General features: G+C 30.2%; 1 protein-coding gene, 1 long non-coding RNA gene and 1 pseudogene across 4 annotated transcripts in view; all 3 read right to left on the bottom strand.

Annotated features, from left to right (window-relative positions):
- Positions 1-11,521, bottom strand: part of LOC143235675 (MFS-type transporter SLC18B1-like) — a 26,388-nt pseudogene extending 14,867 nt beyond the window's left edge. The window contains exons 1-8 of the transcript XR_013019351.1: positions 11,210-11,521; positions 10,971-11,174; positions 9,915-10,010; positions 8,731-8,803; positions 8,066-8,072; positions 7,520-7,660; positions 4,421-4,489; positions 2,505-2,656 (exon numbers count right to left, since the gene is read on the bottom strand). The product of XR_013019351.1 is annotated as an MFS-type transporter SLC18B1-like (transcript). The remainder of the gene's footprint in view (positions 1-2,504; positions 2,657-4,420; positions 4,490-7,519; positions 7,661-8,065; positions 8,073-8,730; positions 8,804-9,914; positions 10,011-10,970; positions 11,175-11,209) is intronic.
- LOC143233725 (uncharacterized) lies at positions 11,170-19,280 on the bottom strand. Of its 2 annotated transcripts, none has more exons than XR_013018286.1 (3): positions 19,176-19,280; positions 12,016-12,257; positions 11,170-11,584 (listed from the first exon to the last, which is right to left on the bottom strand). It is a non-coding gene; the product is annotated as an uncharacterized LOC143233725 (long non-coding RNA). The 2 variants fall into 2 exon arrangements; XR_013018285.1 differs by lacking the exon at positions 19,176-19,280 and adding an exon at positions 14,586-14,694.
- The window catches only part of LOC143235674 (X-ray repair cross-complementing protein 5-like), a 31,586-nt gene continuing 24,840 nt past the window's right edge, over positions 12,535-19,280 (bottom strand). The window contains exons 12-13 of the mRNA XM_076473894.1: positions 15,264-15,318; positions 12,535-12,612 (exon numbers count right to left, since the gene is read on the bottom strand). Of these exons, the coding sequence (XP_076330009.1) occupies positions 12,535-12,612; positions 15,264-15,318 (133 nt within the window). The remainder of the gene's footprint in view (positions 12,613-15,263; positions 15,319-19,280) is intronic.

Below are 19,280 nucleotides of genomic sequence, written 5' to 3'. Positions count from 1 at the left end.
CAAAATGAAACAGAATTACAACTGGATCTAGGGCAGCAACAAAAAGAATCACTGAATGTGTAGAAAAAACCTCAATTTTGGAAGAATGTAGTAAAGGAATTGTCTCATCAGCAGATCTGTGATGTTTGTTCCAATGAGGTGTTTATAAAATGAGAGAGGACTGCAAAGACTAAAAGGTACAAATGTATCAGTGAGTGAAAGGTAGAATCACAAGACCCATTCAGCATGGTTAAGTATATCAGGCCTAGGAAACTCATTGTATAACACACATACAATGAAGTAAAAAGAACCAAAGCAAGAACAACTACATTTTACAGTTAATACAATAAGTGAATTAAATACAGGCCCCAATTATCATTAATTTATTACCTCCACAATAATATAACTCCATCATAAAGTATTTCAAGGCTACTCAAGAAAAGTAAAAGTCTTGTCATACACAAAAACATCATGTTAATGTAGTATGTATTAGATATCTAAATTTAATAAAAATACTACTAATTGATAAATTTGAGAAATTGAAACAAAGAAGATTAAATAATAAGGTTTTACTCACCCTCTGCCAAGACCTGCCTGGTCATAAACAAGACTTAGCAACAAAGTTTAGCAAGACAGCTTAAGATCTTCACTTAAAAACATCATATGCCCTCATTATTTTCTTTTTTGTATCACTGCACTTTCCAACATTCAATACAGCATTAAAGTATATTTATAAAAATATAATCCAACACAGTACTAGTCAAACTTCCAACAAAGAGTACCCTATACCCACACTTAATAGATGGTGGCTTGCTGCTATAAAATCAATCTATATCCAATTCTAAACTGATGTACTCAAATTATGGTATGCCTGTATATAAACAGCTCAAATTAATTAACTATTAAAACAAAAACACTACTTGCACATATTTATCTGCTTCATATGTCATAAAGTGATACTTTATGACATAGGTTAAATGCAACTCAAAAAAAAATTCCAGAAATTAAAAAGTAATACAGAAAAATTATTTATTTATTTATAAAAACTAAAATGAGCATCATCAGTTTACTCTACAAAATTCTTTGTGGGTGATACCACTGATTTCAGAGAACTGAATTTGATCAAAGATTGTATCCATCAGCAACAGCAATTTAGGGCAAGCTGAGATTGAGAAAACACTCGCTGTGAAATGCTGTATTGAAAAAAAGAAAGTTTGATACCAGGATACTTCTGTTTGGTAGCAAGAATTTTCAGCACCAAAGTTTTTTTTAATATATCTCAATAACATAATAAATGAAACATTATCTCAATCAATGTATTTATAACTGCAATACTTAGCTTCAGCTAAGGTTTACCTTTTACTATTTAAATTTTAATTTATTGTTAATTTATAAAGTTACAAAGTACATTACTATATCAGGCCTAGTGATAGTAATATTATCCTAATCTAGGTTAACAAACATGTACCACAAATGATAACAAACGATATAAAAAATACCACAAACAACAAGTCAAAAGCAACTACATCAGTACATTTCTATGTTAGGCCTAATGATAGTCGTATTTTCCTAATTTAGGTTAAATATGGACCACAAATGATGACAAAACGTTATAGAAAAAGCCACAAATAATTAGTCCAAAGCAACTGCATCAGTTATGTATAATAAGGAAAGAATCTGTCAAAAATAAGTGTCCAATATAAAAGTAAAGTATTACAGTAAAATAAGAATATTTTGTTTGAATATTAACATAAATATGTAATTATAAACTTTAAATTTAGATTATATTTATCTAAAAATCACAAAACAAAAAACTTGTATACAAGGTCTACAATCCTTTATAAAAGTGTGTGTGTGTGTGTGTGTGTGTGTGTGTGTGTGTGCTCATGCGTATGCGTGGGCATGTTATTTCCATTTTATCAATTGCTCTAATCAAAACAGTTTTTGATTATATGAATCCTGAAATGTACATTACATTAATCTGGTTAAATGCAAAGAATATTGAGATTTGAGATTATTATTTTAACACTGACCAAAAGGTTTTTTCTCAATTGAAATACTACTATTCATCACACTTCATTTCAATTGAGCACAACATTCACATGTTCTGAGAATCTCCTTCATTTTAGATATCGTACAGATTTCTCATAATGTTTAAAAATAAACTAGGAATCCCAAGAAAGGTAGAGGACACATTTGTAAAACTGAAGTAAAGAAGATATTTTAAAACACATATAAAGATCATTTTTCTTATAAAAGGAAAGTTAATTTGTAAGATTTCAGACATTTAAAAAAAACAAAAGGTTTTCACATTTCCAACATGATAAACTGGATCTAAGCACAAACTGCAGTTTGCTTTTTGTAATTCAATGTACATAAAAACTGCAGCTTAAAAAATATAGATTAAATTTAATTTTCATAAGGGCCAGCAGAAAAATAATAACAGAAATTAATACTTTCCATATAAACAAAGATTATCTGTCAACTCTCCCATAAAGTTTCACGATAAAAACAAAAATAACAACTAGGTGGAATATTCACAATGTACAGACAGACAAATATTCACTAAGTAAAAGATGTAGTTACCTGGCAAATCTCCCATTACATACCAACAGACAGGAATATTCACTATTACAAGAGATCCCAGGATGTAGAAAGGTAAGCCATAACCTCCAAGCTGTTGAACAACAAAGTAAAAGTTATCACATGGAACATTGCTAATTACCTAGTTTCAATAATTTGGATTTACTTAAAGTAATTATACAATTCTGAATAATCTTATTTGGCATTATACATTTCTTTTTGAATCCATTAATTAAAGTTTACCACCTACACAACTACAGTTACCTACACTGAAAGTAATACCAGCTATTGTGCATCACCACCAGATTTAATTTAATTTAAAATTTAATTCAAGTACTTTGATACCATTGTATACAAACAAACTACACATAAAATGTAGTTAATAAATCAAATTTTAATATACAACTTTATAATTTTTTTATAAATAAATATTAAAAATTGTCAATCTCTCCTAATATGAGAATTGTGGAATTTGCAGTTTAGGCTTTTCCCTCTGAGTTTACTAATCACCCCTCCAAGAAGTAAAGAATTTAATGTGAATTACTCATTTTTATATTACTCTAGCAAAGTATAATTTTATAATCTTCAACCTTAAATGTTTAAAGAGCCATAAACTACAAAATCAGACCCACTTACCACACCCACCTGTCATACCCACTCTAATCAACTATAAACAGTTTTCTGATGTTTAATACTACTTTATTTATAACCAATAAAAAGTCTTAATCTATCAAATGATGTGTTAAATTACATTATTTTTTCTGTACAAACAATTGTCTATTTGGCCTCGAGCTCAAACTTTATTCCAATGGGAAATATATTGACAAGCTTAGCTGAAATTTTTCATGTCTCTTATCACAGTTAGAAAACTGGAAGTATTACAACAGTCACAGAACATTGTCTACTTTACATGTTGTTATTATGTATTCTTAGACACATTATTTAATTAAATAAAAAACTCGCATAGTAGTATCATTAGTGAAAAAAGTAATTAAGTTTCATCAACAGTTAACAGAAAAAAGAAAGGCCCAGGTTAGTACTACATTTATTGTTTTTCACATATATTCCACATTTATTATTATTTTTTAAGAAATCCAATTATAATGTAAAATTAAAGTTATCAGATTAGAAAGTGTTACAATAAGCAAGATAAAAAAATTCTTCACAAGATATGCTTGTGAAAAGTTCACTAGAAGTTGTACATTGTATTATGATAGGGAAATGTGAAGTAAATGTTTGACAAATTATTTACAATGTGTACAACAGGATTATTAGTTATATATGGTCCAAATGGCAATAAAACAGTAAAACTTAAGTAAAAGCAGACATATACTGTTACACAGTTTAGGCTAATACTTTGCAGTCATTCTGAAAAGAAAAAAAAGATCCTTCTTAGATCCAAAATGATCAACGATCTGAATCATTTTTTGTAGTAATAATGATAAGTCTCAACCTTAAATGTAATTTGGTACACGTACGATATGATTCAGAGTTACAAATCCAAAACAACAAAAATTTTCTATCTCACCATTACAAAACATGCTTCAATGTGATTCAGGATCCAGACCAAATTTGGAGAAGACTGTCACCTACAAACTTTGCATCTTGTGTAAACTTTTAGTACACCTAGATCTATTAGTTTGAAATGTGTGCACAGATGCACACACCCATTGCAATACCTTCACACACACACACACACGACTCCTGGGCATGTGTAATAGTATCAGTTTTCTTATAATTACAAATCCTATACTATAAACACACCATATCTATTAGTAACATCATAATTGCCTACCATGCAATGATTCTTACAATGTACATTACCATTTTCATTTAGTAGCAAAGAACAAAAACTTACACTGTACAGGCCTCCCCCAATAACAGGACCTAAACACATTCCAATTCCAACAAAAGTCTCTGTAAAACCCTGAAAATTTCAAATCATAAAATAATTAATATTCCAAAAATAATGACCATCAAATTTTTCATATCGCATACCTTTTTACAAAATATTTTTTCTTGGTATTCTGTATGATAAACTATATAAAAAAATGTGCCATTTGACTTTGTGTAGAAAAACAAACATACTTTCTTTGAAAATCTTTACATTTAACATCTGTTAGTAAAGCTGACATTTACAATAATCCAAAACAAACTGATTTTGTGTTTATTTCAGACTTTACGAATTTCAAGTATAGCTTTAAAGGAAGGTAAGGTACAATCAAGAAAACACTGTTAAAATGCACAATACTGCTTGTGACATTCTATTTCCCATTTAATTGAAATGTTTTATTCCCATCTCATAGTATGTATCAAACTTTCAACCAAGAAATCTAGTTACTGAAGCCTTTTCATTATTAAATGAGTTTAATCTTTAGTTTTACCTTCATTGACAAACAATTATTCACAGCTATGCAGATCTAATAAAAACTTATTAAACCTGTACAGATGACTACTCTCTAATTTATCATAACTAAAAATAAAAAGAAGCATGACCAGAATCAGAAAAAAAGTCTAAACAGAGAGAGAGAAAAGTAAAACACAAATAGAAGAGATTCATAACAAATTACACTATGATTTCTAACTAACCCGTTCACAATGGAACATGAGTCAAAGGCCTTGTCATCATGTTTGTTGACCTGAATTCAAAATTTTATTGAACTACTATTTTATGAACTTATGTCCACAAGTTTGAAATCAAACTGTAGCTTACAATTCAAACTTTAACATTATATATGAATTAATGTCTTATTTTAAATGAATATTAAAAGAACCCACCTAAGTATAGTTTTTACTGAGTCACATGGTATGTTGAATACAGTACTGGTTAAAATTATATGTTTGTGATGTCAAAATACTAAATCTATAGTTTCATACAAATCAGGAACTCAAATTACTAATATTAGAATATTAATACTAAAATAAGAATCTCAGATCTTTTTATCCTGCTGAAATATGGCTTATGTACTGAATCAAACACAGTAGCCCCTTCATCTCTTTCCATTTTTCAAACAGTCCCTTATATGCTCTTACTACAGTACATGACATATGAATAAGCAACTGACAGCTCGAATGTCCCCCAGTGGGTTTATTAGCCATTTTAATTTGTGAAAAGGTTATCACCTTCTTTTGATTCAAGATTTCAAGGAAATAGGTTGTGTCTTTAGTCTGCTCAAAGTTTTATACTTTCTTTTAGACCTAAATACACATTAGTTACTAAGCCTAATAAGTTATAGTAGAATTCTATGGTATAAGTGTAGTTATTTATGATTTTTTGGTTATTAAACTGCATATATAAAATCTAAAAACAATTTTCTTTGATATCCTCCACGTGCAAAATTTTAAAAGGCTTAGCAAACTATGGCCAGGAGCAGCCAAGTTCAGAGGTCATACCTAGAAATGATAACTGCTTACTTTATTTATTGTTCTATATTTTAAGAAAAATAATTTTATAACTTATTTCTAAATTGTAATAATCAAATTAAATGTATAACATATAATAAATGTTACCGTATAATATAAATACTAGTCCACTAAAACAGCCAAGACCAGGTCAGTTTTGTTATTGGATATGGTAACATGACTGCACATGCATCTTGTCAATGCAAATTACATAATGTTAGCTACACATAACTAGAAGGTCAATTTAATAAATATATAGTATTATCAGGCTTAACTATTTGGATTAAACATTTGTATTTGTGTCATAATATGTTGTCATTTTAGCAAGAAACATTTTTTTTTTTTATGATGGTTAAGATGTTGGTCTGTTGACAAACCTTACACAGAGAAGAGAAAATAATGACATATGAAATCATACTGAAATCAAAGGTTTGAAATGTATTTAGGATGTTTTAAAGATTACACAAATAACATTTGAAATTTTTAGAATGAAGAATAGTTTTATTTTAATTATAACATAAAATCACATTGTACTCAGACTAGTAATGAAAAAGACTTTCAAAAACAAACTTCCAGCAAATATATTTCCTAAAAAACAATTATTATTATTATTATTTTTTTACAAAGGAAATTTGTAATCTTTAATAAAAACCTACCAAATTTTGTAAAGGTACACATACTATAACAAAAGTTATAATATAAATATTTAACATGTTCAAACTTGTATAACTCGTGCATATTTTACTGAGCCCATTGCAAAAGACTTAACAGAAAATAATTTCCAGCTATCTACTATCAAAAATCGGACGAGGAAAAATTGCTCTATTGGTTTTATAAGACTTAATATTTAGCGAGGTGCAGTGAGCAAAGTACATCATTTGTTCCATACAAATAACCAACTGAAACCTCTTATTAGTAGAGTAGTAAGTAATCTAGGTTTACAATAATTATTCAAAATACATTCAAATTCAGGATTTAGAAATAGGTTAAGTACAAAGTTGAATCTAGTTATAATAACTAAAACATATTCTGGGTTGGACATTAATGTTTAAAGCTTAGTTAATCAGGAAAATTTGGACCATGGAAAGAGACTTGAGAATCAAGAGAAATATCATCAACGAGTGACAGTTTCTTAGCAAATATAAATCTAGACATTTGGATAAGAAATTTCTTAAGGGGGATAAAAAAAAAGTTTACAAGTGAAAATCCTCAGAAATATGGAAAAATAAAAGTTGAAGTATTCTCAAACTTTTCCTTGTGAAATACATTAAATAAATGTTATGTAATACAAAACGGATTTGTTTTCAGAAGTTTTTAAATTTGATATGCTGATATACTATTAACATTTAAAACAAAGTGAAGTATCATCCTGTTAGTTAGTGACACAAAAATTGTAAGTTTTTTCTTGCACCTTAATATATTTATTTTTTCATTCACATAATCGGTTTTTGATTTCAGGAAAGAAAAAAGAAATACTTTATAAAATTAACTTAACTAAAACAAACAACTAATATTTCAAGATATTATATTCTAATAATTGTTCAAGAAAACTTACAAACACTGTTCCAACATCATCTGGAAACATTTCAAAGATTATTGTGTAGGAAGCAGTACAAAAAGCAGCAGTACCAAGAGCCTCAAATGACCGGACCACAAAGCAGAACACGGAAACACAACGCGTTACTTTCCACCAGGACTAACAACCTAAGTTACACAATTATTTACTTCTGAAAATAACTTCACACTGTAAACTTTATATAAATACACACACACACACAGAGTAGGTTACAAATTTAATTTTTGCTAAAATATTCAATTTGACACATGACAAGGTAATAGTTGCTACAAATGAAATTCCAACTAGGAAATGAAACACAAATAGCATATTTAGAACTGCTGACTTTAAAGGATCCATAATGGAATACAAGTCCCAAGAAAATTTAACCAAAAATAGCATCATTCTTGTAGTTCAAATTAATTACTGTTACAGTTTCTTTGTGTTCTACAAATAAAACAAATATTTCACTTTTTTAGGGTCAGTTGTTTTATGTCAAGTGACTTAACTGTCAAAAACATAAAATGACCCAATATTATACAATACATGGACCCTATAGGTTAAGGACATAAAAAATAAAAAATTGGTAATTTTTGGGTGAAACATTTTTCTAATTTAACTGGAGTTATGACATTTTGAAATGTTTCACAATCTATACTTTTGTTCTAAAATATTTTCAGCAACCAGAATCTTATTGCTTAACACTTAAGTATAATAAACTGGGACAAAAAGGTATATCAATTATTCTACTTGTGCTATGTTTATTTCATAATAATTATTTATGAATAGTTGATATCTTTCAAAGTTCTTTCCTGGCACATCTAGTCATAAATACAAATATACTGACCACATTTAAATGAACAAAGTTACTAACAATAAATTAAATGAAAAAAAATGAATAAAAATAGGTAGTCCAAAACATAAAGAAAGCAATTATAATACTGAATACAAAGTATTACAGTACTAGAAATTTAGTCAAGTTATTAATATTTAAATATGGCTAAAATTTTTACTTAAATTTATAAAGGTTCTCAAGTATTCAAGAATATGGGACCTAGTTCAACCTTTAGTCAAAGCACTCAAAATCTCTATACTAACTGGTCAGTTTAACTGTATCCTCACTCATGCCTATCAAAATGAAATATATTTAATGTTGATTATATCATATTTAATAGCTCTAGCAACAACAATACATACAAAACCGAACTTACCCAAAAAGAATGTTACTGACTCCAGAAAACAGTACCCAGTTAGAAAAGTAAATTTCACTCCAACTATAGGAAGCTTAGAAAGTATAATAAATAGTATTACATATAGAAATAGGACACATACTTACACTACCAAATATATTCCAACACCTATAATCAGGTACAAAAACAGTTTAAAACATCAAGACTTTAAAAAGAAAATAAATACCCAAAACTACATATACATTACTATATTCCTTCCTGATACATAAATTGTTAAAAAACAAGCACGTTTGTTTTTTTCATACTGTTAGAAAAAAACTAATATCATTATCATACTAATTAATACATTACAAATGTTGAAGTATATTTAGAAACAGAAAAGAAACAATGTAAGTGAAGAAACCTCATATAACATGGTACAATGTTCAACATCTCACAATATGCAATTGTGAAAATCTAAAACAATTACAACTTAAATCTATTTGCAAAACCACTTTCTACTCACATTACATGAAACTTACATTAATGAACAGCATTTGCCTGTTATAGGAACACTAAGTGGACTACACTGAAAGTCTTCCATCTGGAGACGAATGGTACAAGACTTTCAAAACACCATCCTCTTCACTTATGTTTCTACAACAGGCAGTTGTCACCCTCAACTATATTTCATGATGAATATTCTGCCTAAGCAATCTATCATAGAATGTATTTTATATCTTTTCCACACAGAATTAAGCCATTAAAAGCATTACACATTATAAAATATACATACATACAAACTTCATTTATAGCATTTCCATTTAAACAAAACCTATAAACACTTGTCATTTTAAAACTAGAAATTTACTCTGATAGATCATGAGGTATAATAACTAAACATTAACTGTACTACTTTTGTTTTTCTTGATTGCAGGCTTCCTGTACTAATTGTATTTTTTTATTTTTTAGAAATTTATTTTCAATTGAGAGAGGGAGAGATAAAGAACTTTGAATAAAAATACAACTTTTCAATTAACTTCAAGAAACTTACAACCAATAAACAGAAAACCACAGTACCATTGATACAAAAACTTAGGCCTTGTGGCCTGTTGGATATAGATTAATTTTTAGTTTTAACCTTACTGTTGAATGAAATTATTCTATAAATGTTTAATCCAAGCAACAGTACCAAGAGTCTTTGCACAAATACTTATTTTACTCACAGCTTTAGCAATCATAGGTGAAGTTACCATTACAACCAAAGCATAAACACTGAAGACAAACCCACTGACTGCTTCTCTCATTCCTTTTGCTGAAGCCTACATGTATTCATCAGAACAAAAAATATATTGAAGAGAAATTAATAACATTACAAAACTTAAGTATTGATAACTAAAATTATTTTTATTTGGTGTTTATATAATATTTTGTGAACTTTTTTGGAAATAGACTTTATAAAAACAAACAAAATTCATAAAGCCTCTAAATCAATAGCAAATATGCATAAAGCACAAAAGTGCTTTCCATTATCACTTTCAGTTGTGGCCCTATGCCAATTACAAAAGTTTCCATATTTTTAGCAGTTTAGTGAATACTATGTTAGCCCATATTAAATCTGTGGTCAGTGAAGCTTGAAGAGGGCTTAAAAAGGAACATAATATTCTTCAAATCTTATCCTATTCAATTAAGCAAACTGCATTTTTATTTTACCTAAAAGACTAGCTTTCATAATGTTAATTAGCATTTTTCATTTTTAAAATTTTAGTGAAATTGAAGCTGCCATACTGTTGTTTACATCGAAGCAACATAGATATGTAACTGCAGGCATTTCATTAGAGAAGCTTTGTAGACATTAAAAATTGGCATGTTCAAAGAGTACAATTAGGTTTTCAATAAAATTAGATCACATGGTTTTATAACTTTATTGTAGGACTATTTGTAAAGAAAAATATATTTAGGTAAACAGTGCTTATACTCTGCATGCCCGAGTTCATGTACCAATGAACCCAACATGGTGTCCTTATTAATATGAAAATAGAAATGAAAAAGTTTATATAGTACAAAACTAATTAGTAAGTAAAGCCAATTCAAAGACTACATATAATTTGAGGGACATATTATGGTGAACAAAAAGTGTGGCAAGCAAATCGCACATCTATGGCAGATGGTGTTGAACTCGTACAAGATCCTAAACAAATGAACAATTTTAAGATTTTATAACCAAATTGTGAACTAAACTTAAATGAAAAATGAAACATCTACAACAATTTAAATCTTACCTCTTGTGGAAAGAATGGAGCAATGATTGACATGCTCAAAAACGATGTAAAATTAACCAGACACAGACAAAAGAGGATAAGTTTTTGCTTTCTTGAGCTGGTAGCTGGTTGTTTTCTTTCAAATGATCGTGACCTAGGTGTCAAAGGCCACTTTAAGTTTCTTACTCTGGGTCTTTCTCTTCGAATCCTCCTAATTTTCGGATTCTAACTGGATTTGTAAACTGACCTTCTCTAAATACAACATGGCAGTGATCTTTGGCAAGGTCTTGTTCTACTGTAGGCATAGCTGAGTGTGATTTGTCTGGAAGGTCTTGTTCCTGCAGTGGTGATTCAACTCTTGAAATATCTGGACAAGATTCTCTTCTAAAAGCAGACTGGAAATCTCCTTGGTCCAAATCACAATTAGATGAATCATCTTGCTGTGCAGCTTTTGCAATCAATACCTCAGTATCAGAAAAGTACATATCACAGAGACTGTTACCTGTAGAAGAGTGGTTCTCACCACCTTCGTCAGACACACTGGAAATGTTGTTACCACAATTTACAGACATTCTGTCACAAAATTATGGACACATTATGGAGTATGGATAGGCAGTTTCACTGTGTATTCCACCCTGTTACATAAATAAAAATCAAATTCTATTTTCTAATCACATTTTACTTTAGCTTAAATGTGGAATGCAATCAGGATATGAATGCATTTTTACAGATCTTAATACTTTCATAACATAAATGGACAAAGGACTGTTTGGTCCTCCTGGGATGACCCTGTATATTATCTGTGAGAAAACGTAAAAACTTAAACCAATTATTTACTTTCCACAAAAATGTTAATCTTCATTTAAACATTTTAACAGTAACAGTTATGTAGAGATACAGGTTTATAATAAAAAGTATAATGAAGCTCTAACTATTATATAACAACTGAAACATTATCAAATACTTTTAGTTCAAGTGATAACTTTAGCTTTCAAAAGACATTCTTGTCATAACATTTTATTATTAGTAAACTCTCTTTCTTGAAGCTGAATATTTGTGAACATACCCCACAACATATACTAAGAGATACTTCATAAACCTCAAACTTGAAAAGTCTCCACAATTCTTGAACATCCACCTTCCTCTCTATTGTCTCCCCTGTGCAGGTCTTGTTTACTGACAAACAAACAAAAAGGACAATAGTTGATATTGACATTTCCTCAGGAAACATCAGTTTCATTGTTTGGTTGAATCACATATTGATATTTGTGTACACTTGAGTGCAAGACAGCAGCAGTAAGCGTTAATCTGTTGACAATACAAAATATCAAACTAAATGTAATTTACTTTTGACTTATATTTATAAACACTGAAATAATCATACACTTCATAAATTCTATTATTACTATACAAAAATAAATAGTATATACATAACTATTCAAAAACCTTTCCAAAATCAGTTCTGTGGTAGTTGAAGTTTACAGTACAACAAAACTAAACCAAGATGGAATCCTCAGTAGCTACAGCATTTGAAATTCTTTTAGATAGGATTAGAGTAAGTTAATCTAAGAGACCTTAAGCACAGTCAAAATGCATCAATTGAAAGGGTGCAACTTCCTGAGTCAAAGGCTTTACTTAAATCTGAAGTCAAGAGGTGAAGGAGCTACAAAGTTAAAAAAATCTGCAATTGAAACTACAACAATACTATGACAACACAGTTACTGATTTTTAATTTTTATGCATTTTTACCAATCTCCATATCACCATTGTTTTTCATATTTTGAGTATCTTGTTGTTGTTTATCTATTTATTAGTAAATTAATTTTCCTTTCTTTCTGTGATCATCCATATGATCTTCTATCAAAATCCTAATTACTCTCTCATAAAATTAACTTAAAATATTGTTCATAATTATATTTCTACTTATCTTTCATGCCACATAATTTAGCTGCACAATATACCACTTTATCATATAACTGAATATTTATATTAGTGGAATAAAAAAAGGGAAAGTAACATAAACTTTATACTATGATAAAAAAACAAAACTTACAAGTTCATTTCTTTAAGTTTCTGTTTATTGTTGGTTTTGTTTATTTGTTTGTTTTACCTTTGTTATTCATTAGTTAAATCAAAAAATTTGGATAGCTTGTCCTAAAGTAATATTTCTAAATTTTCTGATAACACTATATAATTCAAAGTTCTGATTTTATTCAAAGTTTTAAATTCAAAAGGAACCTACACAGTATTTGTGAACAAGTCACAAGTGTAATTAAATATGAAAAAAATGTGATACTACATTTAAAATAGTTCATATTACAAAATTTCAGAGACTGTTTTACACAATACTAACCTTTTAAAGTACTTTTAAACTAAAATCGTAAAACAATATACTTCAGTGAATACTTTAAGACGGACTATGTTTACACTCATCTTGTGGACTGTCTGAAATTGCCCTATACACTAGTACTAGTCTGTGGGTTGATGGTTGAAAAACCACTAGTTTAAACAACTGAACTACTAAGGCACACAACTTACCATTATGGCCATTACACAGTTCCACCCCCCACCCCCATGAATAAGTCTTATTCTTTGGCCATCAACATTATAAAACAATCCTAAACCTCAAGTCCCCAACACTACCCCCTACACACACACACACCTCCAATATAATACATAACTGCAGAGCAAAGCATATACACAAATGATTTGATTCATCTTCAAATGAGCTCACAGTATAACTAACTGGACACCAAAGCACTATTTTATGTAACATATTGGGACAAGAAATCTGTTCTGCCCAGGACTTGAACACAAGATCCTCAGCTAACACTAGTGTCCTGATATTATTAACCTTGCCACCTGAATTATCATGGCTGAAATTGTATGTATAGACCTTTCCATTCTAACAATTAGAGGAGAAAACAATTCATAGCACTAGTGATAGTTAAAAGGATTTAAGTGTGGTTAAACCCTGATGCCTTCACATCTAACTGTGGTTAAATAAATAAAACATGTTCTTGGTATTATTAGTGATGTGAATTTTGAACTTTTGAGCAACAAATTTATTTTGTCTCTCATTACAAATATTTCTTGAAGCCACATCTAGGGTACTTTGAGTTTCAAACCAAAATTCCAATGTTAAAGTTTAAACAACGACTCCATCGCACAAAGACAGAGTGATAATGCATAAAAGTGGCAAAGTGGCTTTTTTTTTCAGATACCTTCCTTCGAAGAAAGACTGCTAGTAGTATTAGTACTACCTCAACTAGAAATTGGAATGTTAAGCGATTTTAGTTATTTATTTAGGCATTAATGTTAATCGTATTACAAGGTTTGCTCTAGAACTGAAGAAATCTGGGGCAGTTAATGTTTTCCTTTACAGTTTGATAATATATTGGGTAGTATAAAATATTCTCTCTTACATTAGTTTTATTTAATATAAATCTAAACGTTACAACTTCCATCCTTTGTCTATTTGTTGTTGACTTTATCACACTTTGTGCGCGAGACTTAAGTTAGATTTAAAACATTTTATTAAATACACGTAACACAATTCGTGTAAAAATAATCCGTACTTTTTCCTATATATTAACACAAAGTTTACTCGCAAACCTTTAGAAATAACTACTTCACCTTTTGCCAACAACTTTTGGCATCAAAACATCTCTTGTAAAATACAATATAAGTTACAAGTACGTTCGTCTTTCTACCGTCTCACAAAATTTTCATCATATATAACAGCGCGCCCTTACCTAACTAATGCTTTGACATTTATGTATAACTTATTCAACAGCGGAAGTTGCGACGACCCAATTTTCAAGGAGTTCTTGGTAGGAGGAGTTAATCCATACGCCAAATAGATTGGCCAGGAAGATCTGGGCTAGTAAGACAAATAATAATATTATACCAGTATAGCATATATAATATAATTTTGCTACGGGCCATAAATTCATTACAATCCCACAAAAATACAAATTACTGTTCAATAATATATAGAAAAAATATGGCCAAAAATTATTCCATAAGAATATGCAATATGACAAAAAATCCCTAAAATATAAAAGACTTTTCAAAACTTCTGACAACTTTTCATTCAGTGAAGTGCCAGTGTGGAGGTATTTTCCAGTTGAATTTTATAAACTTTTCTTTGTTTTCAGGAGAAAAAAAACATAATTCGATTTGTACTAAAGAACATGCTAATTGGCTAACTTCAATAAAATTTTATACGATATACATATACATACATACGTATACAAACAACTAAAATATAACAAATTAGTACAATGTATGACTGTTTGACTTTCCTTTCACCTTTTCCATCAGTTTCATGGCTCGAAAGTCATTTTGTGATGTAATTTTCAGTAGTCTATAAAAATATTTAAGTACAACTTTTCACCAAATATAATATAAAATAAAATAAAGTTTTCACAATATGCAAATATAAAATAGAGTCTATGTTGAAATTAAATATATTAAAATATACTTACAAATAAATTAAGTAAATATGCTTTTCCCTACTTTTCTACTCTTCTCCACACCTTCTGAATAAATCTTTCAATTGTCTACTGTTTTTAATTTTAAGTTTATTCAACCATCATTAACAACATAATCCCCAAAACATACCTTTTACTTTGTTATTTTTTCGAAAATCATTCTTAATATTATTTATCCAAAGAAGGAATATTTGAAAGTATAGCGTTTTCAGAATTTTACATTTACTCAAAATAAATTCATTCAAAATACTTACTGGCATATATTTATATAACAATACTGCTTATAGTACTGTTGTAACTATAGACCTTCACCAAAATTAGTATGAAGGTTCATTTATTAGTCCGTTTAAGTTTTGCATTTTGCAGTTTGAGCGTTTTCCTCCACCACTTCGCCCCCTGTGGATTGAACTTCACCAAATTTGGTATAAAGGCTTTTTGAGCCTGTGGAAATATACATACAAATTTTCAGTTTTGAACTTTGCGGTTTCAAATTGTGTTACACTTTTGGGGTGAGGGGAGAGAATTTTTTCAGTTAAAATAGAAGGTTAGCAGAGTTTCATGTTCTAAGATAACCTTTAATTAATCATGTATCTATGAATCACTGTGTTTAACAACGGGCATTTATACAGAGAAAGAGAGTCCAGTACACGTAATAAGAACATCATACCATTTGAAGTGACTCATTGTCTTTACTAAGCCCGTCATATTTTAACTGAAAGATCGCGTGACAGGTTACGAAATTGTTTTAAGAGAATCCAAAAAATTCGTAAGATTATTGAATTAGCCTTTTAAAAAATGTTTACAAAGAAGGTGTTTTAGAAAGTGCAAGTTGTGGTGAACTATATATTTGCGAAAAAATTATTTACATAAACTAGCAAATGTATAAATACGATGGACATCGAGAGATTTACGAAATTTAACAACTTATTTATTGGTTTATGAATACAAAAGGGTCATAGTTTCGTTTTATATAATATTTATTAATATAAATATGTTTGACAACATAAAGGTTGACAGTACACAAGAATAAATATACCCATTTCTATTGGGCTTGATTATCTAGACATTTTACTTTCCATTTCGTTTTCTTTCTTTTTTTTTTTGACAAAGCAATAAGTAACACGTGACTTAAAAAAACGTCTCACCTAAGATATGTGTGTATCATTTGTTTTGTTTTTGAATTTCGCGCAAAGCTACTCGAGAGCTATCTGCGCTAGTCGTCCCTAATTTAGCAGTGCAAGGTTAGATGGAAGGCAGCTAGTTATCACCACCCACTCTTGTGCTACTCTTTTAGCAACAAATAGTGGGATTGACCGCCACATTATAATGCCCCCATGGGTGAAAGGGCGAGCATGTTTGGTGTGACGGGAATTCGAACCCGCGACCCTCAGATTACGAGTCGAACACGCCTTAACCTACCTGGCCATGCCGGCCAAGTGAGTATCAAACTACGTACAAAAATGCGAGAACAAGAAATCCCTAAAATGTTTAATGGGATTTTAAAAAGAAATAATTGTAGAATAAAGGTTACAAGTGCCTGAAATTTAGCCATAACGACTGAAAATACAAACATCATACGTATACACAATTTAGTGAAAGAGAAAACTGAAGAAATCCCATTAACATCCTTTACGCTTCCCATTGATTTATCTATATTATTCTACCAGTACTTGAAATATGAAATCCGTTAATTTTAATTTTAAAAGAAAAATAACTCTCGTCACACCAAGAATGATTTCTTGTTTCTTTGTTAGTAAGTAATCGCGTAAGTTACACAATGGGCCATTTGTGTTCTGCCCATCACGAGCAAAACCCGGTTTCTAGTGTTACAAGTTCGCAAACATACGGCCAAGACTAATAAACCAAGCTAATTAAACCATATTTGGAAAGTCCAAATCCAAAGGCTTAGGAGAAGTTAAATGTTAGACAAATGTCTCTCAAATTATGATTGAATTTCATGCTAGATTGTTCGAGAAAACAATAGCATTTTAATGAACGTACCTTTGAACAAGTTTAAAAGTTATTTCATCAAAAGAGTGTGTTTTCATAACAAAGCCAAATTGTCCGTCAAAGAGAATCGAATCCATTCATTTTAGCGCTGTAAATCTGTAGGCTTACTTTACTGCTGTTCCATCGGAGGACATATATTTTAATGTATTTAATTTAAACAAGTATCGTATTTTACGTGTGTACCCTTTGAAAAATGGTTTGCTTCGTTTGGAATTTTCGCACAAAACTTCTCGCAGGCTATCTACGCAAAGCGTTCTTAATTTAACATTGACAACCTAGAGAGAAGGCAGCTGGTCAACACCACCCACCGCCAACTCTTAGGTTTTTTTTGTTGTTTTTTTTTACCAACGAATATTAGGATTGACTGTCATATTATAATGCACAGAAGGGTAAAAGGGAAACACGTTTGGTGATGTGAATAGCCTTGAATTGGCTAAAGTGTAGCCCACAGAAGAAGCTTCGGCCAATCTGTGAATGTACTGGGACTCAGGTTACAGATACTCTTTTCCATTTTAACAGTTTCTTAATCACCAAGCTGGAGCGTGTTACTTCACACAAACAAACAAAAACTGACAGAATATATGTAAATCGTAATGGTGTTTCTTTGTACTTGTATTTTAATAGTCCGTGACAGCTAAGCAGCAAACTCAGTTTCTGATATCAAAAAAGGCTGATAAACGCTGTCGATGGGAAGCTGAAATTAGGAATAGGATAATACAGACGATGTTGCTGTATGAGTAAGGAAGGGGAGAAACACTATAGATTGAATACATTGTAAAGGGAAGTGTGTTTGGGGAATAGATTTCTCATCCCTTAGAACCTCATCTTATACAGCAGTGTTTGTGTGTTAAGATTTTACATGTGAATTTCTCCATTTGTGTTCAGTCACTTAAGAGTACTGATACAGTCAATCTGTATTGTTTTGGTGATTGCCTCCAATAGCTAGAATTTGAAAACGTCGCTAGATCCGATGTCTCTTATTACATTAAAACTTGATCAGTTTTTCATTTTTGATCAGATCATTCGATTTAAAGTGTCTTTTGTACTAAAGGTGTTTGGTGAGTATCACATGCTGTGGAATAGATTTAATCCATTCAAGTTTAACCTCGTATTCATTAAGACGCCCTCCACGGCCATAATATTCGTTTGATACCTGGCCCAGTACTGATTAGTCTGGGCAAGTCATCTTCCTATTTTAATTGCGTTTTGTAAATAATATGAACAAAAACATAAAATACTACAACCTTTTTTCTTTTTTTTTCGTACGCGAGGTGCCGCGTTTTCCCTCGTAGTTTCTATTAACGGAGGAAAGACAGAGATATTCGGTATTACCAGCTGCCCATTTCTGTGGCCAAAAAGCTTTTTTTTTACTTTCTCACTAACAATAAAATGTTCTTATTAAATTTACAACCTTAATTTACCATATATTCGCTCTATCACCCATGCACTTTCAAGTTACAAGCAAGAGATTAATCTTAAAATCAGATACCTACAGTAACATTTTGCAGGTTTAACGTTTCCGTATTAATTTACCCGTTTATGACCATTCCATGTCACCGTTATAAGTGTAAGGAGATATCCCCATAGTATTTAGATCAACAACTTTTTAAACTCTAAAATCACATAGTGGTGGTGGTATACAAAGTGAGACTTTAACATGCTCCACAGCCAGTTGTTATATCACACACACATAATTCAAATAATAAAATGTTGTAATTACCTTCAAATCGGTGATATGGCGCCACCACACGAGTGTATCAATTGCTAAATCATAGACACAGGCACGACTTAAACTTACAATGTAGCGTGAACCCTAAGTAGGCTT

This window comes from Tachypleus tridentatus, chromosome 12 (genome assembly GCF_004210375.1).
Source record: "Tachypleus tridentatus isolate NWPU-2018 chromosome 12, ASM421037v1, whole genome shotgun sequence".
Taxonomy (NCBI): domain Eukaryota; kingdom Metazoa; phylum Arthropoda; class Merostomata; order Xiphosura; family Limulidae; genus Tachypleus; species Tachypleus tridentatus.
The sequence above is the reverse complement of the archived record's forward strand: the minus strand, read 5'-3'. Positions and strand labels throughout refer to the sequence as shown.